We start from the raw sequence: 26,776 nt of genomic DNA, 5'->3' as shown, positions 1-26,776 counted from the left end.
ACATATAATACCCCAAGGAGTAGGGCAACAAAATACAAGATTATTTAACATGTTTACAGCCGAGTAATGATTGTCGAGTTGTATAGGTTTAATGTCCGCTTGTTTTCTTTGAATTACAGACTGACGACGAGACAGTCCCGCTTTTAACGCAATCATCTAGTAGCGAATCGCCAAGTCCAAGGCAACGTCCCAACAATAACACTACGCATTACACTCCACGTGATGGTCATCAAGACGAACCAGAGAAAAGTACTGATGAAAATTACGAAAGTTACAACGCCTCCCTGATGATCATATTCCTCCTAGGAAGCTGTGGAGTTGCTGTGTCTCTTCTCCCTATCATGGTATCATGCACACATCACTCGCAACGGTTTGTCAACCATATCTATAACATATCTTACGTGTTAAAGGGAGCCTATGTTGGTATGGCTACAGCGTTTTGTACATTTGGTTTGTTTAAGAGGAAACGTTGGATCCAAGAGGGACGCATTCGAGTTTCAAATCCTACCACTAGTCCTTCAGATGGTGTATATTTTGCTGACGAGAAACAGGACACCATCGAAGAAGTTAGGAAACGTTCACGTTCTCATCGACAAAGTGTTTCGTATGCAGTCGTAGGTTTTGGCATTGGTGGTATTATGTACCTGCTTTGTCAATCAATCAGAACTCTGTATACTCATCTTACACCGGGAGACCCATTTCTAAGCAGTTTTTTTGGTATTTTTGCCACATTACTTGATATAGCATACATAGTCTCCTTGGCTGTACAGATCGTGTTTTACACCAAGTTTAAAGGTGTCGCGGTACAAGGATGTGCTATGTTCCATATTTTCATAGCGTTGATGATCACTGGAGAACTCTGGGTTTGGTTTACTCTAACACTCTTCCCAATCTATCGCTTTACTGAAGACTGTTCTAACAAATCAACAGCTTTGGTCCCTTCAACAAACGGAAATGCCTCCACCAACGACGTTGTCCTTGTGTTGCTTGAAGACTTAGGAAGTCTTCTCAAGCCATTCTTTGGTGAGTTTCTCATAATCTGTTTAGGTATTCTATTCAACCTGTGGGGCACAATGGATAAGAGCAATCACCCACATTCGAAGCACTTCAATAATGCTGACCATAATCTTTCCCAATGTGATGGAGACGTCAGTGATCAGATTCTAGAGAAAGATGAAAAGCCTGATGTTAAGAAGGTTCTTGTTAACAAACGTGCTATTAGTTTTGTCATAGCTGGATCGTTACTTGTTTGTGTTACATACATCGCCATGTTCATCATACTAAGTGGTCACTTTAAGACGTGGGGGAATGCAAATGTATACATCTGGGATAGCATTCACATAGTACTTCATATCCCAATGGCTTTATTCTTCATACCCACTCACAAGACCATGAAACTACTAAAACTGCGCTTGACGATATCGTCGCTTACCTGTTCCGAATTGTTTCTGATTACCACAAATATCGCCAATTATATTTATTGGTTTTTGCGTTTCTTTACTCCCCTTGCTCTTTTGACATCATTCGAGACGTCGTCACAGCCATCCGAAACAGGAGAACTTGCTTTTCTGTTACTTTTTGCTCTTGCAGTTGTTATGTACAGTTTGCTTGAGGTCTATTATCTAATTGCACGAAGTCGTCTTCAGAGATGTGGAATGACAATGTCCAACTTTGAACGCTATGGTTTAGTCTACAACGGGGCACTGAATGTGGCCTCGTGGGCTCAATCCAGTTTGAGTAATGATTGGGCTGCGAATTCACCGGATTCACTTCTGCCGGCGATGTCTCAAGTATTTGGAGATATGACTACACAGCTGATAGTTTTAGTCATGTATCCCATGATGGAATTTTATCGCTTCCACGCTGCAATTCTTGCCTTTGAAATTGCTAAAATATATAATTAATAATAAACATTATGAGAGAATGAGTTTACTCATCTCAGGTTCTCAGATGACACCCTACTTTTTAGTCATACAGCTCACTTTAATTGAAGAAAGGAGACACAGAGGACTTATAAACATGAATATCAAAACCCTTACAGCAATAACAAAGTGCAAGATTACATAATTACATCTCGTGGAAATATCACAGTACACAAACAGCAGTGATTTACGATGCGCTACATACAGGATTTACCAAGAAGCTTCAGCACACTTTACTGGCCCCAAACGAACCATAAAAACTAGAGGCGTGCCGCTCAGAAGCGCACATGCTATACTGTACATACTACAATCACCCATCGCAGCCAGGGTCAGCTCCCGAAGCTAACTAGTAATCGAGATAATAAGCAGAACTTTAGTTTATTTCATAGGGGACTTTCAAGCTATCTCAATTATTCTAACGCATTACCGATAGAGCTACTTGGAATGGGGAAATATCTGAAATCCTCGATCAGTATTATTAGACTTTGCTTTACAAAGTAATTCAACTATGTGTATTTATCGCTTATACATTAATAGTTTAGGCATTGTGCTACATGATACCCCTGCAACACCTTCGACGTGCACACGACTTAGTTTGCTTAGTCGTGTCAGAAACTGTTTACATGCTATCACATAATGAAAACGGAATAAACCGTCTACATGGTGCATCTTAGTTTATAACGTTGAAATAAACCTGCATATACTTCGGTCATTAATATCAACATGAAGTAACAATAGTAAAATCTCAACATTTCGTTATTTTGGTATGTATCGTGCCAACGTGTTTGACATCGTGGTTTGCTATATAGGGTGCAATGCTGATGAAATTTCGACAGTGCCATTTTTGGCATTGCAATGTCAATTCAAAGCCACCATACAACATACAATATAGGATATATATACATCAAGAATATTGAGAACCTGAACTTTACAATCAAGACTCAACAACAACAAGAAGGCTGCTGGATAATTAAGATTATTTAAACAGTGTATTTGATTGTATTGATGTATTTGTATTCACTCACAGTATAATTGTCAAATCATATTGTACTTTTGATTAAAGACTTAGATATTGTTTAATAACTTAATTAATCAGTGTATTTTGTTGTGCATTCTGAAGCGAATTTGGGACAAAGTTGTTTTTATTTTAAGGGGTACTACACCCCTGCTCAATTTTGTGCCCATTTTTGCATTTTTAGAGTAAGATATGTATATTATAGGGGCAAGGACTACAACTACTACACTGGACATTTTGTTTCAGCACAGCCAACACTTGCGGAGTTACAGTCAAAAATGAGGGAAACCAATATTTGATCAATAAATCAATAACTACTTGCTTTGAGTTGCTGAATTTTCAGTACAGTAGTTGTAGTCCTTGCCCCTATAATATATACTGCGCCAATAAAGTATCCTTGCATCTACATTTGGAAAAATAATCACAATTTCCAAACTGAACAGTATAGAGGTGAATTTGTTTTTTTAATAGATGTACCATTTAATTCTGCACATTATGACACCCCATTGAATCCAATGTGACTTCAAGAAACAAAGTTACAAGCATTTGATTAGACGAAGGTCCAGTTTTAAAAGTGACAAACTGGCCTATTCAAAACTCCACAGACTAGACATCTGGTTTGAGAGTGGTGAATGGCTAATTTATGCGTTTGGCATTAATTTAAAACAAAAGGAACAAAAGAAAACTGAAACAAAAGAACTAGCAAATAAAATGAAAGTTATGAAAAGTACTGAGAAGTAAAAACTGAAATAAAAACTGCTTTAAATAACACTTCATTGAAGAAACTGTGTTGTCTCTTTGTTTCGCTTGTTGGAATCTTTTTTGCGCCTTGTATAGGCCAGTTTGTCACTTTTAAAACTGGACCTCCGTCTATTCAATTGCTTGTAACTTTACTTCTTGAGGTCACATTGGCTTGAATGTGGTGTCATAATGTGCAGGATTAGATAGTGAATCTATTACATAAACAAATTTACCCCATATTGTTCAATTTTGATATTGTGATTATTTTTCCAAGTGTAAGGATACTTTATTGGCGCAGTATACATATCTTACTTGTCACCAATGTGCTATAATTTTGGAGAAAAATGCAAAAATAGGCACAAAATTGGGCAGGGGTGTAGTACCCCCTTAGGTCATATTTACGACTCGTAACACTCTGATGAGCAGTAACTTTTGGTAACATTAGAGAGATTGTGATTTCCAAACGTAGGTCTCGGACGGACGTAGATCTATTCAAAACCACTCTCCTGTATCGAAACGAGGTTACGTATGTAGCCAGTTTTGTAGATTTTCCACGTGCAAAATCAGCGTAGATAGTATTTTGTTGAAAATGCACAAAATTTGTCCATTTTGCAATATGTTAAAGACAGTCAAGGATAATGAACATACGAAGGAAAACCTAATTATTATTATGATCATTTTGTTTGTAACAAATCATTATAATAAAGGTACAGCGATGTGTTAAAAGTTGACTAAAAGTTGGACCAAACATTATTAGACTAAATTGGACATTAACCTATATGATTATTAAACTAATTGGTTATTAGCCTTTCTGGTAATAGACTAATTGAATATAGACTAAATGGGAATTAAACGAAATAGTATTCGACCAAATGGCACTGGCACTTTGTCGTGTTCAAAACAATTATGTACTATCAATTTATTTAACTCTTTGTCTCGAGGTCGAGGAGTAGGCCTATATGAATAAAATATCTTCAATCTTACATCTTGCTAAAATAAAGCTATAGATGAAATAATGCTGGGCTGGGTTGCCCATACGAAAACTCTGGGATGTGGCGAAGGTTATACTACATGTATATGCAGAATCTAGGGACTGCCCCTGACTAAATCATGATCAAATTTGCGGTTATATCGCGAGCCTCGATCATGAATTGAGTCACCGTTAAACAATACGTATTGTTTGCCTTTGTTTGCCTTGTTTGCCGTTCCATGCTGCAGAAAAGGTCTCTGATTGAGGAAATAAATTGATTGTTTTTACACTGTTTCCGCGTTGCGTGATGGTGACTGAAATCTAAATATATGCAGTGGTACATTCCGGTTTTCCCTGTTTCAGTATCAAAATCAAATCAAAAACAGCTTGTCAATACAACATCAATAACAAGCATCTGGTATCGGATCGGGTATAAAGACTCCACCCGGATGTCACGATCTTCTAACAGCGGCTTGACTGAAGAAATATAATCTTTGTTCTGTGACATCTTCAAATTCCTTCAATAAACAGATATTAGTATATTATGTATACTATGTGCAGAATAGTTCCAGCTTCTGAGTGGTATACCAACTTCGCAACCCTTAACGTGGCCTTAACCTATACGAGTTCACTGGGGCAACTGGATTAGTGGCATTCTGAGGACTTCTGAGATCGAAGATTAATGCTTTATGAAACACAACGGAAGTACAGTATCGATACACAATGGGTGACATGGAAAGAATGGAAGGGTATATTGAGGTGAGTACTAATATTTTCCATGATACCATTACTATGACATGAGCTAATACGATTCTGTATAGGGTGGTCCATAAAAATCTTTACCCAATTTCAAAGGTTAATTTCTCAAAGTTAAAAAGTCTGTTTCAAATTGAAAAATAATGTAAATTAAAAAGTGTCGCCAGTTTTAAGTCAAGTGGTCAAAATTAAGTTTGCCACAGACCAATACACCAATTATATCGGTTTTACTTCGGCGTTTAGTAATAAGACGCTGGTTAGAAGACATTAAGGCATCTTTTGAGACTTTGCACTTTTCTTACACTAATTTGATCTTAATTGAAATGAATTTTGGATATAAATGGTTCTCATGATTTCTTTTCAAATGCGCGCGAAATTTTAATTTAATTAATTTTGGCCAATGCAAATTTATTAGAATTTTGCCTTATTTGGGCTCACAAAACTAATTTTTCATGGAGAAGATGTAAACATTGTTTAATATTTTATGTAAAAAAAGTAAATAGGCCTACTTTATTTTTATAGGAGTAGTAATAATAACTGTGCCAAAACAAATTTGACGTTTGAAAGATTTGACGATCATCCCTTACGAAAATGCAAGCAATAAAAAATGTGTGCGACAGCATGCAGCACGCGTGCGGCAGTGTGCAGCACACATGCAGATGTGTACAGCATGCATGCAAGGCCTGCTGGTAGCGTGTTCATGCGTGCAAACCAGCTGCGTGCATGCAGGCATCGCACGCAAATATCCACCGTGCACACAATTTGCTTGCAGAACCTGCGTGCAGACTACCAATCTGCACGCAAATTACGTGCAGACTACACTTGTGTGCGGACTGTAGGACTGCATGCAAATTCCGCGCATCTTGCACGCATCTTGCATGCAGCACGCATATTGCTGCACGCATGCAGGATTTTCAGATCACAAGCCGGATCAAATGCTGCAGCATGCAGGGTTTTTAGATCATCACAGTTAGAATGCTGCACGCATACAGGGTTTCCAGAAGCAGCAAAGGTAAAATGCTGCATGCATGCAGGATTTCAATGACTAATTCACCTTTACACAACTGACATCAAGTCACAATTTGGCAATGAACTAGTAGTGAAAATATTTAAATGTTTACAATGAATAAATAAGTTAACCTTCAGACCAAGATTTTTGGCAGACCAAGAGGGGGGCAAGCAATTTTTGGCAGGCCAACAGGGGAGGGGGGCAAGCAATTTTTGGCAGGTCTAGAGGGGAGAGCAAGCAATTTCCTCTTTCGATAGTTGGCATTTCAACTTTGGGCCAATGTTGGTATGTCATTTCTGTTTCGATAGTTGGCATTGAAACACTGGGTCAATGTTGGAATGCCATTCCTGTTTCGATAGTTGACATTGCAACATTGGGCCGAATTTCATTCCTGTTTCGATAGTAGGCATTGCATCATATGCCCAATGTTGGAATGCCATTCCTTTTTCGATAGTTGGCATTGAAACATTGGGCCAATGTTGGAATGCCATTTCGATAGTTGGCATTACAACATTGGGCCGATGTTGGAATGTCATTTTCCTGTTTCGAAAGTTGACATTGCAACATTGGGCCAATGTTGGAATTCCATTCCTGTTTCGATAGTAGGCATTGCATCATTGGCCCACTTTTGGAATGCCATTACTTTTTTGATAGTTGGCATTGCAACATTGAGCCAATGTTGGTATGCCATTCACGAATCAACAGTTGGCACTGCAAAAAAATCAAAACAAAATTCAACATTTTTATAGTGAATGTTATCAATATTTACAGTAAATTTGATCAATATTCATAAAATGATGCACTTTGGCTGGTTTTTAGTCATCACAATATTGCTTATATTAACTTAAGACACTTCATCAAATGTGCACACCCCAATAGCTTAAATGGTAAAGCATCAGACTCCCATGCAGAAGGTCCCTGGTTCAAAATCAGGTAGGTAAAGTTAGATATTAAGTGACTTGTATAAAATTAAGCTAGGCAATTTTGGTTCATTGTAAAATAGATAGCCAGGTAATATAAGACTTAATGTAAGGACAGTATACACTGTTAGCAACTATTTTTGATTTTTTTTTCATGATTTTGTCTCGCATATATATATATATATATGGCCAGTACGTGCTGCACGCATGCAGTGCACGCTAATGGATTTGCATGCTGCATGCAAACTGCACACGCTCATGACCTACATGCATGCAGCAAGCATCTGCACGCTTCCCTTACGTGCTGCGTGCGTTCAAAAACTGCGTGTCATTTTCGTAAATGTCGTCCTTGGATCTACGGGTATTCTGATAATATAATTCGTATGGAACTTTAACTCTTGACGGATTACCTCTTTCCACCCCTCCCCCTTCCCTCTCTCTCTCTCTCTCTCTCTCTCTTTTCCCCTCCCTTTTGGGACCCAAATCCGCAAGTTTTGCCAGAGGGCAATAGCACCCCCTGCCCACCTTCAGCTACGCCACTAATGCGCCACAGTTTGGTGGTACCTATCCAGCGATTTTTGTATATCGATGAGTAGGTTTTCAGTGGAGATCAATGTGCCCAATCGACTGCACTTAGTGCCCTTAAAAGTGTCCAATTACAGCAAATTTGGATGATTTGGGGTGAAAATTGGTATACTGATGAGTTGCGAAAACAGCAAAAAGTAGGTATCGAGACAATCAACATCTAGAGGTCTCCGTGGCACATACCCCATACAAGTTTTTTTCCGAAGAACCACCCCGGGAAGGACCTGTCAACTAAAATTCCTTGGACAACTTTCATATTCAAGGAATACGTGTATTATTATGTTCCACTACCTGGATATAATTAGTCAATTTTCTCAAAAATAAGAATTCTATTTTTGGAAATATGTAATGAAATATAAATTACTAAAAAAAGCACATTTGTGGCTCAAAATCTTACTGTCAAGTTTCTTCCGTTAACTTTGGTTTCAAAATGTAGAGATTAATTTTCTTTCTAATGACACCAATCGCGTCATGATCACGTAATGATATTGAAAGTTATGATCAAAATATTGAAGTATGTGAAGGTGGTGACCGTTTTGGACGCGTGGACGCCATCTTGGATTTAGAGGTGCAGGTGACAGAAGTAAATCCGCAAGACTACCCCAAGCAAATACCGGTACTGTGTCATATGTAACATGATGCAGTCATGTATACAGTAGAATTCACCTCGACCTTTGCAGGACTTAAACCCCATTAAAAGCTATTAAACCAAGATAACACTCATTGAAAACAGCTCAACTGACTAAATCATATCTTCTCTGGTTAAATACACACAACATATGTTTCTGCTTTACACGTACAATGGAGCAATGAGCTGGGATTATACTTTCAGTTGGGTGAACGATTATAAAGCGAGCGCTAGAGAACAATTATGTGTGGTCTTTGTTTACGAAATGAGACAATACGTGCTTATTGTTAACCAGCGTTCAAAAAATGACAAACATGGTGGTTTGCAGACTTAACACGGTTTGGAAATAATTTCTTCATATTTTTGGTGTTATCTGTCGTTTACATATCCTTCCTAAAACACCAAAGTACGCATATTTCCAAACATCTAAATTAGCTAAAAATTTAGGACATGTTACAAAACTATATTTTCTAGAATTTTAGAAGAGTACTTTTAATATTGGCCGGTTATTTTTCACACAGCGACGTTAACTAGGCAAATTACTATTTACTTATAACATACACTAAAACACCAAAGTACGCATATTTCCAAACATCTAAATTAGCTAAAAATTTAGGACATGTTACAAAACTATATTTTCTAGAACTTTAGAAGAGTACTTTTAATATTGGCCGGTTTTTTTTTCACACAGCGACGTTAACTAGGCATATCCCCATACTTTTAACGTAGGCTATTTGTAGAGGTCACGCGTCAATTGTAAGAGCACTGTGTATTGTGTATAGGAAAACGGACAGTAACTGCAGTATGATAAGCAAGCAATTAAATGAGGTGTACTTAGTTTGTACGCATGGTGCAATGAAAGTGAATAATTTAGCCATATGGCCCTTCGATTAATGTCCACTTGCTTCTTTGCATTACAGACTCCTGATGAGACTGCTCCGCTTCTGACGCAATCACCTAGTAGCGAATCACCAACTCTAAGAGAGCGTCATAACAATGTCATTGGCACTACGCACTACTCTCCACGCCATGATCACCGCGATGAACCTGAGATTGATAGAGGTGAGAGTCACGAAAGTTACAACGCCTCACTGATGATCATATTCCTCCTGGGAAGTTGTGGTGCTGCCGTCGCTCTTCTCCCTATCATGGTATCGTGCACACATCACTCACAACGGTTTGTCAACCATATCTATAACTTATCGTACGTGTTTAAGGGAGTCTATATTTGTATGGCTACCGCGTTTTGTACATTTGGCTTGTTTAAAAGGAAACGTTGGATCCGAGAGGGACGCATTCGTGTTTCTTCAAACCCAGGACCTACGAGTGTTGCAGATGATATGGATGATGCTGATGTTTCTCTGTGGTCAGCCACTGACGATGACAATTCGATTGAAGAGTTACAAGATACCATCCAAGAACTTGATAAGCGTCCACGTTCTCATCAGCCGGGTGTTTCCTATGCCGTTATAGGTTTTGGCATTGGCGGAATTGTGTACCTGATTTGTCAACCTATCAGTACTCTTTATGCTCATCTTAAACAAGGAGACCCATTTCTAAACAGCTTTTTTGGCATTTATTCCGCATTACTTGATGCATTGTACGTAGCCTCCTTTTTTGTTCAGATTGTGTTTACGCCAAGTTTAAAGGTGTCGCGTTACAAGGTTGTGCTATGTTCCATTGTTTCATCGCGTTGATGATTACTGGAGAACTCTGGGCTTGGTTTACTCTAACACTCTTTCCAATCTATCACTTTACTGAAGACTGTTCTAACAAATCGACAACTTCGGGCTCTTCATCAAACTCAACAAACAAAAATGCCACCACCGACGACATAGTCCTTGGATTGCTTGAAAACTTAGGAAGTCTTCTCAAGCCATTCCTTGGTGAGTTTCTCATCATTGGTTTAGGTATTCTATTCAATCTTTGGGGCACAATGGATAAGTTCAATCGCCCAAATTCGAGGTACAGCAATAGTGTGGACCAACTTGATAAAGACGTTAATGATCAGAGCCTAGAAACAATTGAACAGCCTAATGTTACGAAGAAACGTGTCATAACTTTTGTCATAGCTGGATCGTTACTTGTTTCTGTTACATACATTGCCATGTTCACCATATTAAGTGGTCAGTTTAAAACATGGATGAATGGAAATGTATACATCTGGAATAGCATTCACTCAGTGCTTCATATCCCCATGTATCTGTTTTTCATACTCACCCACAAGACCATGAAACGACTAAAAATGCGCTTGACGATATCATCGCTCACCATTTCCGAATATTTTCTGATTACCACAAACATTGCCAATTATATTTATTGGTTTTTGCGTTTCTTCTCCCCGCTTGCTCTTTTGACATCTTTCGAAACATCATCTCAGCCATTAAAAACAGGAGAGCTTGCTTTTTTGTTAGTTTTTACTCTTTTGGTTGTAGTTTACAGTTGCTTTGAGGTCTACTACCTCATTGCAAGGAGTTGCCTTCAGAGATCAGGTGTGAAAATGTCCAACTTTGAACGCTACGGGTTAGTGTATAACGGGGCACTGAATGTGGCATCTTGGGCACTGGCAAGTTTAGGTAGCGAGTTGGGTTTGACTTCTCCTAACTTACTTCTACCGGCGATGTCTCAAGTATTTGGAGATGTGACTACAGAGCTGATCGCTTTAGTCATGTGTCCAATGCTGGAATTTTATTACTTCCACGCTGCAATTATTTCCTTTGAAATTGCAAAAAAGATATGATTAATCATAAACATTCAAAGCTCTTTATAAATTACATGTACTCAGCTGAGACTAAACGGTGATAAAGATTGGTTTGTATGCTACACTTTACATTAATTTTTCCATATAGGTTATCATTTTAGTAACAAAAATATCGTGTTTCACGGTCCCCGCTACCTCTGAAACAAAGCTTCAAAATAATATATCAAATGAAAATAACTGTATAACAAATCAAAAGTCACTTACCTATTTTTTTTTTTCTCATCATATTAAGTAGCCCTACCATAATGATACAAATTATTTGCATATCACATAGAAGAAAGTAATTCACCCCCTGACCCCTGATAAACGTATGGTGTCGGGTAAGGGTTGTGTTATTAGGGGGCGGGGTATTATATATTGATTGCATAACTTAGAGAAGTCGGGGGTGTGTGTGCACCGATTAACAACGGAGATTGACCGCCCCATCCCCTACTATTATATACCCACATAAGAATTCAGCTCATACATGCAGTTTCTCATTACCTCGTCCATTTTAGGCCTGAAATATATGAATGTTTAGTGCAAAAAGTATGACCAAAACATGTAGTGGTTACCACTCGGGAGTCATGTACTGTTCAATGGGCCACTGTGATACACATTAATTTGATTCTAGAATCCAAACTGCTAGAGAATTTTAGCTTTAAAATTTTGGGTAAAAATGTTTGGGTGATACCCAGTGGGCACCCCTGACATTGAAATCACGTTGAAATTACGACATCGAAATCAATTTCGACGTCGAAATCAGGTTGAAACCGCGTTGTATTTGCAAATGGACTTCAACCTGATGGACTTCAACCTGATTTCAACCTAAAGATTGTTTGAAATCAGGTTGATATTTCAACGTTCTATTCCAACGTCGAAATCCTAACCTGTGCCCACTGGGTAGGCCTCAATGTGACGTAGAAAACAGTTGTTATAATCGTACCAACCACCTTTAAATGGGATGTCCTTGAAGAAGTTGTGGCCTGTCGGACATATAAGAGCAAAACTCAGCACTAAAGTGGACGATTTTAACAGGATGCATGTACTATATACACACACATTTGGCTTTCTTCGCTGGCGGAGTGAATGTAGAAGTATTTTTCGTTAAGTGGGACAATTTTTTAATTTTGATGGACAAAATAGCACAAAATAGACGTTTCCAAGCTAGCAAAATCACGTTGAATTGTCTGCATTGACGAGATTCATTAAGGCATATGCCGTTCTCTAAAGTTGGAAGTAACGCCCGGAAGTAACGAAGTTGTGGGGAGATCGCTGCTAGGGAATATGTATGAATCTTGGCTGCAAACAAAAGTGCGTGAGCTAAAATACAACATCAAATATTCACGCCTATTTACATAATTTCCTAAGACCTCACACAAGTGATCATTTATAACAATATGAAACTATAGAGTTTGGTCATTGATATGCACCATCAATATTGAACCTGTGATCAATATTTCTAGGCAAAAATTCTTAATGATTCTGATCACTCAAAATGAAAATGATAAATCATTCTCACTTATTATTTGGGACAATGGTCGAGGTCCAATGCCCTTTAAACTTTTTTCCATCGCTTTAACTTGATATGGAATCAATTATAGTTGCGATGAAAGCTCAAAGCAAATGTATTATAGGAAGAGGAACTGGAATAAGATAAAATGTAAAACCTTACTGATTCTGATCACTTCCGATCAATTTTTATGGCTGTCATTCAATTATGGATTCGATTAATTACATTAGGAAGAGGAACTGAAATATAATAAAATGTAATACACCATATTTTTTATAAGAAATACGCATCATATGGGAAAACCAGTGCCAATAAAAACTTTCAGTTTTGGAATTGAACTTCGCGGTACAGGGTGTCCCAGAAAATTTTATATTTATCTTTACTGTAACAATCAATTCAAAAAATAAGTTAATGGTATGCCAGTAAAATATTTTCAAAATAATTTACATCACGGCATTCAATTAAGGGTTGTATAAAGAAATATCAATAATAATCAAAAATATTAATATTTCTGATTATTATTGATATTGATGTTACTATTTTTGATTATTATTGATACTGATATTAACATTTTTGATTATTATTGATATTGATGATAATATTTTTGATCATTATTGATATATTGATATTAATATTTTTGATTATTATTGATATTGATATAGTAGTTTGGATTATTATTGACATTGATTTTACTATTTTTGATTATTATTGATATTGATATTATTTTTTTTATATTATTATTGATTTTTGTAATATTTTTTATTATTATTGATATTGATTGTGGGGATACGCTTTTACGACGGGAATTCATAACAATTAGTGGGGTTTTAGCGGGTTGCCGTCGGACAAGTTTAGAACTGTCAAGCTTTCGTCAGGAGTAGCTCTGACTTCTTCAGGACAAAGTACCTAAGAATGAGACATGTAGACCGCCCTTGCCTACTGATGACTATGAAAAGAGCCGTTCACTGAAGACTGCCCCTTGTTAACAGAGAACAGGAAGTCAGAGCTACACTAATTGTAATTGATATTGATTTTACTATTTTTTATTATTATTGATATGTGTAATATTTTTGATTATTATTGATATTGATGTTAATATTTTTGATTATTATTGATATAGATATTTATAGTTTGGATATTACTTATATTGATTTTAATATTTTTGATTATTGTTGATATTGATGTTAATATTTTTGATTATCATTGAGTGGATGATCAGAACGTTGTGAAGAGTGGAAACGCCAAAGTGGACTATACGACTCGCATACACATGCTTTGATGTCGGCCGCTGAGTCACGTCATCATCGCCGCAATCCACCGTCAGCTGCCGTTCCTTGCCGCAAGCAAATCCGCTGCCAGCCGTCCGACCTCGTTGCTTGTTGTCGGGCTCCGTCGAGACATCGTCACTCGCTGCCCAGACAACGTCCGGTTTTGGTCGCAAGTCTCCGTTTCCTGTCGCAGCCTTTCGTCCCTTGCCGTCGTGTTGTCGCTGAAGGTCGTTCCCACTCGTCAGCGAATCTTGTTTTTCCTCTTTTTGACGTCGCTTTGCCGTCAACATTTTGTGATTTTCACGTTCGTCACCTTTCGTTGCTTATCGTCCGTCATAGTGTGACCGGGCCTTTTATGTGCTGGCGAAGACTCAGTCACACCCGTGGGCTGTATGAGAACAAAAGGTACCTCTCACTCAAGTGGGCGCTTTAACATGACATTCTTTTGATCACTTATTGACAGCAGCCTGCCTGATAAAGCGTTAACACGCTGTCAGGTTAGTTACCGATTTAATGGCGGAACCCTTTAGTCCTGAACAAAAGGTACCTCTCGATGAATAGCTTGTCGGAAAATCAAATCGCCACAATGGAACAATGCGTTACGTAATCTATTGCCCCTCCACTAATATAATAGCTCCATGGCAACAGCAGCATTATACAGAGTGTAGTCTGACCGAAACTCCTTACTATCTGTGAAAATTAAAGCAATTTTGACTTGTACAACAAGCTTGGCAACCTGCCTGACAACTGTTTAACTACAGACTCGACATTTAGTGTGAAATATTTTTCGCAAAATTTCACGACTGGTCTGGGCGGAATCTGCAAAAACCGCACAGGCTAAATATTAATTGGGGTGTGTCGGGAGATGGTGTAAAATAATTGTTTGGGCATTGCAACACAAACAAAAGCAAAAGCAACTTTGTAGCATTTCCGTGTCTTTGCATTGTCTGAAATGAATAGACAGAATGTACTTTTTGTACTTCGTAGTTAGTTGCATCACGCTTCAGAAAGTGATAATGGTATGCATAAGGGAAAAAATGATTTTGAAATTAGTTTTTCTTTGAACGGAACACACTTTGTATGTATTTAGTACTGTATTCCATTGTTGTTGCCTAGTTGCGATTACTTTCACATCTTTGCAGTTACATCAGCATTTGAATACAAAGGTCATAATACATTGTATGCCGTTTTACGTATACAAGTACAGAGGTATGTCATTTTATTTGACAATTCCAAAAAATACTTCAACTCGCTGATAGGGTTAAATTATAACTGTTTTAGTTGCTTTTGCAAGTAAAGGTTCGCCAGTATAGTATTATACAACATCCAAAGGTGATTTAACAAACATTACCCAAAAAACAAAAAAACAAAACAAACTAACTGAAATATGCCTTTTGACTATTACAATTCCACTGTGGTAAAGGGCAATGTTTAAGCATGAAGGGCTTATATGAACTGAACATGGACAGATTAACCAAATCATAGGCAAGCAAACCTTTTCCCCCCTTTCCTTGCACCGTTTTCCACACTCGACTTAGCGTACACTCGACTTATTTTAAATGGCATATCTATTGCAAAATCAAGTATAACTTCATTCGAAGAGAAGAATTATTACATTACAAGTTGCAATTTTTTATTCGTATTTCTCCTGAAAAAAGCAGACTGCTGACGTACATTATATGAACAGTAGTCTCCTCCGAAGCCAGTTTGGTTACGCGTAACCAAACATGTTGTGTAGGAGACTATAATTATGTTCCCCAGCATTACATACACATGAGCACTCAGAGAACTCTTTTGATGTTCATTGATGTATGTAAAGCGCGACCTTCAACACGATAAATTGGGAAGGCACAACAAAAAGTTAGTTCCCGGGCCATGGAAATTTGTTATTTACATCATAAATACAATATTGATATGTCATGCTCTACTTCTGATCGTACATTGAAATTGATCTAAAATATTTTTTTTGTTCAACGAGTGAACATTTTCCCCTTTTGAACCCATATCTCATATGCACAGTTTATCCTTTACATACATTGTGTCTTGAATAGCTATTGTAGTCCTTCAACCCCGTGGTTAGGAGGCTAGGAAATAATTCCTAATGTCTCTTACCCAGGTTTGTATCCCTTTATCTAATCCTGCCCCACATGACAAGGACTTTTTAGCCCATCTAATCTGGCATTGAGATAGTGGCAGCTAGGACTATTTTTTTGCCTTTTTTCTAAGCATGTTTACTATTGGAATGAGCCATCACATGATTGGATTGAGCCATCACATGGTAAGGTCAATGCTATTACTTACTTAGTGATAAGGCCAAGCATATAGGAAAAATACACTGGATATTTTGATACAGCCGATTTACTCAATTACTGCCACCTGACGAAATTTAGTTCCTGTTAATATCTACCCAGTAATGTTTGTTTATCTTATTTGGAACCCTAATAATTATTGGGCAAAGGTTTATATATTTACATGGTATAATTAAATAGGCCTATGATTTGAAAGCTTGTGTTTCAATGAGTGTCATGCTGGAGAGTTATAGAAGCCAGAGTCAGGATGTTGTTGTAAGATTAGTGCAGAGTAGGTTAGATATGAAAATGGAAAGTTAGAACAAATTACTATTCACCTGGTTCGTGAACTGTGTCTTTTTAAAAGACTCTTCTGGTTTATTTTTAGTCCAAGTATTTCTCATCAAGTTGATATACATATTATTGTAATATCACAGTTTACTAATATATAATAAAGCGGCCTGATTTTATCCATATGTGTAAAAACCATTAAATTTGTAATACTTGATACTTGACTGTACTTTTTAGGTCAAATCTGTCTCGTTCGAAGGAACTCACGGATTACAGTTGGTTTTTGCGGAATATCAATTTTAAACGACTTATTTTCTCACAAAAGGGGTCATTTTCATTGTCCTCATAACATTAGCTTGCCAATGATACGATGATATTAATTGATCGTGTCAGAAATTGGTTACATGCTATCACAGGACTAAAACAAAATTAGCTTTTATATTTTTAGGAAACACTGGTCGCCGAGCTGCTTTCTGATCTGGTGACTTTACCAGAATTATAATGACAAACAGAAACCGAACTTATTTTGTCTGCTTTACATTCTGAGTGTGAATTACACAAGTAGTGGGATCTTAATGAGATATTGTGAACAATTGTATTATAGCCATTATGACAATAACCTAAGCGTTGTATCATCCAATCTGATTTCGCATGTAATATTGAAACTTTTCCGTGCAGTAGCTAAATATATCTTTGTATTTATATGTACGAGTTTCATTCCAAGATATTTCTGGTTTTCCCCTTTCATTTCGAGCATCGGAACCAAATTTAAAACCAAAATGAAATTGAACGTATATATATATCTATATCCCTTGATCTAATCATACCGATTACATGTAGTATCGGCATAATCGGATCGAATATCAAGGTATATGATGGATATAAGATAACATATCGGAATGAGCAGTTTCAGTTGCATTACGAAATCTGAAGGTATGATAAGTATATACCTTAAATACATCGTGGATTCACAATTACCTAACAAGCGCTTGACTTAAGGTACGATGATTGTGTTATAGTTACGTTACTTGAATATAGATTCTTATAATTAAGAGTGATAATAAGTCACACAGAACACAGAGATATTTATGTAACATCTCTAAATTCCTAGAACAGATATTAGCATCTATGTGCTATGTGCAGATTGGCTGAAGCGTAATCCACAGTTGCCTCAACCTGTACGAGTTCACTGGATCACTGGATTTGGTGCTGTGACTTGATAAATCTTAGATAATCAACTCTATGAAACACACTGACAGACCACAATGGGTGACATGGAAATAATAGAAAAACATATTGAGGTGAGTTTTCAAAATCTTGTTATTTTCCATATACCATTACCTTAACATGAGCTATGACATAGTTTGTTTAAAAGTATTACTTGATCTGTTGGAATTTTCACCTGCATTTTGGAGATATTGTCATTTAGATGTTATTCGTTCATCGATATTTCACGATTTATGTTTACAAGTGCTTATACTGTGCAAAGCAAAATGGAACATTTGTGTACTTTGCAGTTATAATTTTGTCTTAATTTGTTCAAATCATATACTGAAATATAGTACGAGGGTTGTAAACATGTTCAAAATAAATACTTGTTGATTCTTGGTCATTTGATTAAAAGAATGACTTACTTTCACACATTTCCCAGTCAAATCACGTCCCTTTTTTTAGGGGATCTGCCTCCAAGCCAGGAAGACGTTTCTTTAAAAGCGTACAATTTCATCACAAAATAATGTTATTCTCATAAGATAATATTCTTATTAAACCTTGCATTCTTAGCAATTTGAATAAACAAAATTGCCAACAAATGTAGGGAACAATTTTAGAAAATTCACAAAAATTACAAACAGTCGGAAAATACTCACTTCGACGCAGCCTGTATCCTGATGAGGAAGGAAGAGTTACTGAAAACCTAATCACAAAACTTTACCATACTACTGGATGTCGCAGTGACGTAGCGTCTTTAGGGTTAGGGGCACAGTAGTCCGTGACTACCGCCCAAATCGATGTAAACATTTTGAAAAATTCAATTGAAAATTGTCTTAAAAAGGCCAATCCTCAATCTCAATCAAATGACTCAAGCTACGTTTCTGACGCATAATGCCCCAATGAGCAGGGCAACAAAATACAAGATTATTTAACATGTTTACAGCCGAGCAATGCTTGTCGAGTTATACAGGTTTAATGTCCGCTTGTTTTCTTTGAATTACAGACTGACGACGAGACTGTCCCGCTTTTGACGCAATCATCTAGTAGCGAATCGCCAAGTCCAAAACAACGTCCCAACAATTACACTACGCATTACAGTCCACGTGGTGGTCATCAAGACGAAACCGAGAAAAGCACTGATGAAAATTACGAAAGTTACAACGCCTCCCTGATGATCATATTCCTCCTAGGAAGCTGTGGAGCTGCCGTGTCTCTTCTCCCTATCATGGTATCATGCACACATCACTCGCAACGGTTTGTCAACCATATCTATAACATATCTTACGTGTTAAAGGGAGTCTATGTTGGTATGGCTACAGCGTTTTGTACATTTGGTTTGTTTAAGAGGAAACGTTGGATCCAAGAGGGACGCATTCGAGCTTCAAATCCTACCACTAGTCTTTCAGATGATGTAGATTTTTCTGACGAGAAACAGGACACCATCGAAGAAGTTAGGAAACGTTCACGTTCTCATCGACAACGTGTTTCCTATGCAGTCGTAGGTTTTGGCATTGGTGGTATTATGTACCTGATTTGTCAATCAATCAGAACTCTTTATACTCATCTTACACCGGGAGACCCATTTCTAAGCAGTTTTTTTGGTATTTTTGCCACATTACTTGATGTAGCATACATAGTCTCCTTGGCTGTACAGATCGTGTTTTACACCACGTTTAAAGGTGTCGCGGTACAAGGATGTGCTATGTTCCATATTTTCATAGCGTTGATGATTACTGGAGAACTCTGGGTTTGGTTTACTCTAACACTCTTCCCAATCTATCGCTTTACTGAAGACTGTTCTAACAAATCGATAACTTTGGTCCCTTCAACAAACGGAAATGCCTCCACCAACGACGTTGTCCTTGTGTTGCTTGAAAACTTAGGAAGTCTTCTCAAGCCATTCTTTGGTGAGTTTCTCATTATCTGTTTAGGTATTCTATTCAACCTGTGGAGCACAATGGATAAGAGCAATCACCCAAATTCCAAGCACTTCATCAGTGTTGACAATGATCTTTCCCTACTTGATGGAGACGTCAATGATCAGATTCTAGAGAAAGATGAAAAGCCGGATGTTAAGAAGATTCTCGTTAACAAACGTGCTATTAGTTTTGTCATAGCTGGATCGTTACTTGTTTGTGTTACATACATCGCCATGTTCATCATATTAAGTGGTCACTTTAAGACGTGGGGGAATGCAAATGTATACATCTGGAATAGCATTCACTTAGTGCTTCATATCCCTATGGCTCTATTCTTCATACCCACTCACAAGACCATGGAACGACTAAAACTGCGCTTGACAATATCGTCGCTCACCTGTTCCGAATTGTTTCTGATTACCACAAATATCGCCAATTATATTTATTGGTTTTTGCGTTTCTTCACTCCCCTTGCTCTTTTGACATCATTCGAGACGTCGTCACAGCCATCCGAAACAGGAGAACTTGCTTTTCTGTTACTTTTTGCTCTTGCAGTTGTTATGTACAGTTTGCTTGAGGTCTATTATCTAATTGCACGAAGTCGTCTTCAGAGATGTGGAATGACAATGTCCAACTTTGAACGCTATGGTTTAGTCTACAACGGGGCACTGAATGTGGCCTCGTGGGCTCAATCCAGTTTGAGTAATGATTGGGCTGCGAATTCACCGGATTCACTTCTGCCGGCGATGTCTCAAGTATTTGGAGATATGACTACACAGCTGATAGTTTTAGTCATGTATCCCATGATGGAATTTTATCGCTTCCACGCTGCAATTCTTGCCTTTGAAATTGCTAAAAATATATAATTAATAATAAACATTATGAGAGAATGAGTTTACTCATCTCAGGTTCTCAGATGACACCCTACTTTTTAGTCATACAGCTCACTTTAATTGAAGAAAGGAGACACAGAGGACTTATAAACATGAATATCAAAACCCTTACAGCAATAACAAAGTGCAAGATTACATAATTACATCTCGTGGAAATATCACAGTACACAAACAGCAGTGATTTACGATGCGCTACATACAGGATTTACCAAGAAGCTTCAGCACACTTTACTGGCCCCAAACGAACCATAAAAACTAGAGGCGTGCCGCTCAGAAGCGCACATGCTATACTGTACATACTACAATCACCCATCGCAGCCAGGGTCAGCTCCCGAAGCTAACTAGTAATCGAGATAATAAGCAGAACTTTAGTTTATTTCATAGGGGACTTTCAAGCTATCTCAATTATTCTAACGCATTACCGATAGAGCTACTTGGAATGGGGAAATATCTGAAATCCTCGATCAGTATTATTAGACTTTGCTTTACAAAGTAATTCAACTATGTGTATTTATCGCTTATACATTAATAGTTTAGGCATTGTGCTACATGATACCCCTGCAACACCTTCGACGTGCACACGACTTAGTTTGCTTAGTCGTGTCAGAAACTGTTTACATGCTATCACATAATGAAAACGGAATAAACCGTCTACATGGTGCATCTTAGTTTATAACGTTGAAATAAACCTGCATATACTTCGGTCATTAATATCAACATGAAGTAACAATAGTAAAATCTCAACATTTCGTTATTTTGGTATGTATCGTGCCAACGTGTTTGACATCGTGGTTTGCTATATAGGGTGCAATGCTGATGAAATTTCGACAGTGCCATTTTTGGCATTGCAATGTCAATTCAAAGCCACCATACAACATACAATATAGGATATATATACATCAAGAATATTGAGAACCTGAACTTTACAATCAAGACTCAACAACAACAAGAAGGCTGCTGGATAATTAAGATTATTTAAACAGTGTATTTGATTGTATTGATGTATTTGTATTCACTCACAGTATAATTGTCAAATCATATTGTACTTTTGATTAAAGACTTAGATATTGTTTAATAACTTAATTAATCAGTGTATTTTGTTGTGCATTCTGAAGCGAATTTGGGACAAAGTTGTTTTGGCCTTAAGGGGGTACTACACCCCTGCTCAATTTTGTGCCCATTTTTGCATTTTTAGAGTAAGATATGTATATTATAGGGGCAAGGACTACAACTACTACACTGGACATTTTGTTTCAGCACAGCCAACACTTGCGGAGTTACAGTCAAAAATGAGGGAAACCAATATTTGATCAATAAATCAATAACTACTTGCTTTGAGTTGCTGAATTTTCAGTACAGTAGTTGTAGTCCTTGCCCTATAATATATACTGCGCCAATAAAGCATCCTTACATTTGGAAAAATAATCACAATTTCCAAACTGAACAGTATAGAGGTGAATTTGTTTTTTTAATAGATGTACCATTTAATTCTGCACATTATGACACCCCATTGAATCCAATGTGACTTCAAGAAACAAAGTTACAAGCATTTGATTAGACGAAGGTCCAGTTTTAAAAGTGACAAACTGGCCTATTCAAAACTCCACAGACTAGACATCTGGTTTGAGAGTGGTGAATGGCTAATTTATGCGTTTGGCATTAATTTAAAACAAAAGGAACAAAAGAAAACGGAAACAAAAGAACTAGCAAATAAAATGAAAGTTATGAAAAGTACTGAGAAGTAAAAACTGAAATAAAAACTGCTTTAAATAACACTTCATTGAAGAAACTGTGTTGTCTCTTTGTTTCGCTTGTTGGAATCTTTTTTGCGCCTTGTATAGGCCAGTTTGTCACTTTTAAAACTGGACCTCCGTCTATTCAATTGCTTGTAACTTTACTTCTTGAGGTCACATTGGCTTGAATGTGGTGTCATAATGTGCAGGATTAGATAGCGCATCTATTACATAAACAAATTTACCCCCATATTGTTCAATTTTGATATTGTGATTATTTTTCCAAGTGTAAGGATACTTTATTGGCGCAGTATACATATCTTACTTGTCACCAATGTGCTATAATTTTGGAGAAAAATGCAAAAATAGGCACAAAATTGGGCAGGGGTGTAGTACCCCCTTAGGTCATATTTACGACTCGTAACACTCTGATGAGCAGTAAGTTTTGGTAACATTAGAGAGATTGTGATTTCCAAACGTAGGTCTCGGACGGACGTAGATCTATTCAAAACCACTCTCCTGTATCGAAACGAGGTTACGTATGTAGCCAGTTTTGTAGATTTTCCACGTGCAAAATCAGCGTAGATAGTATTTTGTTGAAAATGCACAAAATTTGTCCATTTTGCAATATGTTAAAGACAGTCAAGGATAATGAACATACGAAGGAAAACCTAATTATTATTATGATCATTTTTGTTTGTAACAAATCATTATAATAAAGGTACAGCGATGTGTTAAAAGTTGACTAAAAGTTGGACCAAACATTATTAGACTAAATTGGACATTAACCTATATGATTATTAAACTAATTGGTTATTAGCCTTTCTGGTAATAGACTAATTGAATATAGACTAAATGGGAATTAAACGAAATGGTATTCGACCAAATGGCACTGGCACTTTGTCGTGTTCAAAACAATTATGTACTATCAATTTATTTAACTCTTTGTCTCGAGGTCGAGGAGTAGGCCTATATGAATAAAATATCTTCAATCTTACATCTTGCTAAAATAAAGCTATAGATGAATAATGCTGGGCTGGGTTGCCCATACGAAAACTCTGAGATGGTGGCGAAGGTTATACTACATGTATATGCAGAATCTAGGGACTGCCCCTGACGAAATCATGATCAAATTTGCGGTTATATCGCGAGCCTCGATCATGAATTGAGTCACCGTTAAACAATACGTATTGTTTGCCTTTGTTTGCCTTGTTTGCCGTTCCATGCTGCAGAAAAGGTCTCTGATTGAGGAAATAAATTGATTGTTTTTACACTGTTTCCGCGTTGCGTGATGGTGACTGAAATCTAAATATATGCAGTGGTACATTCCGGTTTTCCCTGTTTCAGTATCAAAATCAAATCAAAACAGCTTGTCAATACAACATCAATAACAAGCATCTGGTATCGGATCGGGTATAAAGACTCCACCCGGATGTCACGATCTTCTAACAGCGGCTTGACTGAAGAAATATAATCTTTGTTCTGTGACATCTTCAAATTCCTTCAATAAACAGATATTAGTATATTATGTATACTATGTGCAGAATAGTTCCAGCTTCTGAGTGGTATACCAACTTCGCAACCCTTAACGTGGCCTTAACCTATACGAGTTCACTGGGGCAACTGGATTAGTGGCATTCTGAGGACTTCTGAGATCGAAGATTAATGCTTTATGAAACACAACGGAAGTACAGTATCGATACACAATGGGTGACATGGAAAGAATGGAAGGGTATATTGAGGTGAGTACTAATATTTTCCATGATACCATTACTATGACATGAGCTAATACGATTCTGTATAGGGTGGTCCATAAAACCTTTACCCAATTTCAAAGGTTAATTTCTCAAAGTTAAAAAGTCTGTTTCAAATTGAAAAATAATGTAAATTAAAAAGTGTCGCCAGTTTTAAGTCAAGTGGTCAAAATTAAGTTTGCCACAGACCAATACACCAATTATATCGGTTTTACTTCGGCGTTTAGTAATAAGACGCTGGTTAGAAGACATTAAGGCATCTTTTGAGACTTTGCCCTTTTCTTACACTAATTTGATCTTAATTGAAATGAATTTTGGATATAAATGGTTCTCATGATTTCTTTTCAAATGCGCGCGAAATTTTAATTTAATTAATTTTGGCCAATGCAAATTTATTAGAATTTTGCCTTATTTGGGCTCACAAAACTAATTTTTCATGGAGAAGATGTAAACATTGTTTAATATTTTATGTAAAAAAAGTAAATAGGCCTACTTTATTTTTATAGGAGTAGTAATAATAACTGTGCCAAAACAAATTTGACGTTTGAAAGATTTGACGATCATCCCCTTACGAAAATGCAAGCAATAAAAATGTGTGCGACAGCATGCAGCACGCGTGCGGCAGTGTGCAGCACACATGCAGATGTGTACAGCATGCATGCAAGGCCTGCTGGTAGCGTGTTCATGCGTGCAAACCAGCTGCGTGCATGCAGGCATCGCACGCAAATATCCACCGTGCACACAATTTGCTTGCAGAACCTGCGTGCAGACTACCAATCTGCACGCAAATTACGTGCAGACTACACTTGTGTGCGGACTGTAGGACTGCATGCAAATTCCGCGCATCTTGCACGCATCTTGCATGCAGCGCGCATATTGCTGCACGCATGCAGGATTTTCAGATCACAAGCCGGATCAAATGCTGCAGCATGCAGGGTTTTTAGATCACAAAGTTAGAATGCTGCACGCATACAGGGTTTCCAGAAGCAGCAAAGGTAAAATGCTGCATGCATGCAGGATTTCAATGACTAATTCACCTTTACACAACTGACATCAAGTCACAATTTGGCAATGAACTAGTAGTGAAAATATTTAAATGTTTACAATGAATAAATAAGTTAACCTTCAGACCAAGATTTTTGGCAGACCAAGAGGGGGGCAAGCAATTTTTGGCAGGCCAACAGGGGAGGGGGGCAAGCAATTTTTGGCAGGCCTAGAGGGGAGAGCAAGCAATTTCCTCTTTCGATAGTTGGCATTTCAACTTTGGGCCAATGTTGGTATGTCATTTCTGTTTCGATAGTTGGCATTGAAACACTGGGCCAATGTTGGAATGCCATTCCTGTTTCGATAGTTGACATTGCAACATTGGGCCGAATTTCATTCCTGTTTCGATAGTAGGCATTGCATCATATGCCCAATGTTGGAATGCCATTCCTTTTTCGATAGTTGGCATTGAAACATTGGGCCAATGTTGGAATGCCATTTCGATAGTTGGCATTACAACATTGGGCCGATGTTGGAATGTCATTTTCCTGTTTCGAAAGTTGACATTGCAACATTGGGCCAATGTTGGAATTCCATTCCTGTTTCGATAGTAGGCATTGCATCATTGGCCCACTTTTGGAATGCCATTACTTTTTTGATAGTTGGCATTGCAACATTGAGCCAATGTTGGTATGCCATTCACGAATCAACAGTTGGCACTGCAAAAAAATCAAAACAAAATTCAACATTTTTATAGTGAATGTTATCAATATTTACAGTAAATTTGATCAATATTCATAAAATGATGCACTTTGGCTGGTTTTTAGTCATCACAATATTGCTTATATTAACTTAAGACACTTCATCAAATGTGCACACCCCAATAGCTTAAATGGTAAAGCATCAGACTCCCATGCAGAATGTCCCTGGTTCAAAATCAGGTAGGTAAAGTTAGATAAGTGACTTGTATAAAATTAAGCTAGGCGATTTTGGTTCATTGTAAAATAGATAGCCAGGTAATATAAGACTTAATGTAAGGACAGTATACACTGTTAGCAACTATTTTGATTTTTTTTTCATGATTTTGTCTCGCATATATATATATATATATGGCCAGTACGTGCTGCACGCATGCAGTGCACGCTAATGGATTTGCATGCTGCATGCAAACTGCACACGCTCATGACCTACATGCATGCAGCAAGCATCTGCACGCTTCCCTTACGTGCTGCGTGCGTTCAAAAACTGCGTGTCATTTTCGTAAGTGTCGTCCTTGGATCTACGGGTATTCTGATAATATAATTCGTATGGAACTTTAACTCTTGACGGATTACCTCTTTCCACCCTCCCCTTCCTCTCTCTCTCTCTCTCTCTCTCTTTTTCCCTCCTTTTGGGACCCAAATCCGCAAAGTTTTGCCAGAGGGCAATAGCACCCCTGCCCACCTTCAGCTACGCCACTAATGCGCCACAGTTTGGTGGTACCTATCCAGCGATTTTTGTATATCGATGAGTAGGTTTTCAGTGGAGATCAATGTGCCCAATCGACTGCACTTAGTGCCCTTAAAAGTGTCCAATTACAGCAAATTTGGATGATTTGGGGTGAAAATTGGTATACTGATGAGTTGCGAAAACAGC

General features: G+C 37.6%; 1 protein-coding gene across 1 annotated transcript; it reads left to right on the top strand.

The window, feature by feature from the left end:
- The first annotated feature begins 4,951 nt into the window (after positions 1-4,951).
- Positions 4,952-10,544, top strand: LOC140143666 (uncharacterized). Its single transcript, XM_072165483.1, has 2 exons — positions 4,952-5,407; positions 9,467-10,544. Exons 1-2 carry the CDS (start codon positions 5,372-5,374, stop codon positions 10,241-10,243), a joined length of 813 nt encoding a protein of 270 aa, XP_072021584.1. The 5' UTR covers positions 4,952-5,371; the 3' UTR covers positions 10,244-10,544.
- Positions 10,545-26,776: the final 16,232 nt, after the last annotated feature.

This window comes from Amphiura filiformis, unplaced genomic scaffold (assembly GCF_039555335.1).
Source record: "Amphiura filiformis unplaced genomic scaffold, Afil_fr2py scaffold_25, whole genome shotgun sequence".
Classification (NCBI taxonomy): Eukaryota; Metazoa; Echinodermata; class Ophiuroidea; order Amphilepidida; family Amphiuridae; genus Amphiura; species Amphiura filiformis.
Note: the sequence above shows the minus strand (reverse complement) of the source record. Positions and strands in the feature narration are given on the sequence as shown.

Excerpts from the sequence above, each read along its gene's own strand:
- LOC140143666 (XM_072165483.1), top strand. The coding sequence starts at position 5,372 with ATGGGTGACATGGAAAGAATGGAAGGGTATATTGAG. Across the intron at positions 5,408-9,466 it reads GAATGGAAGGGTATATTGAG|ACTCCTGATGAGACTGCTCC; the intron begins GTGAGTACTAAT and ends TTTGCATTACAG.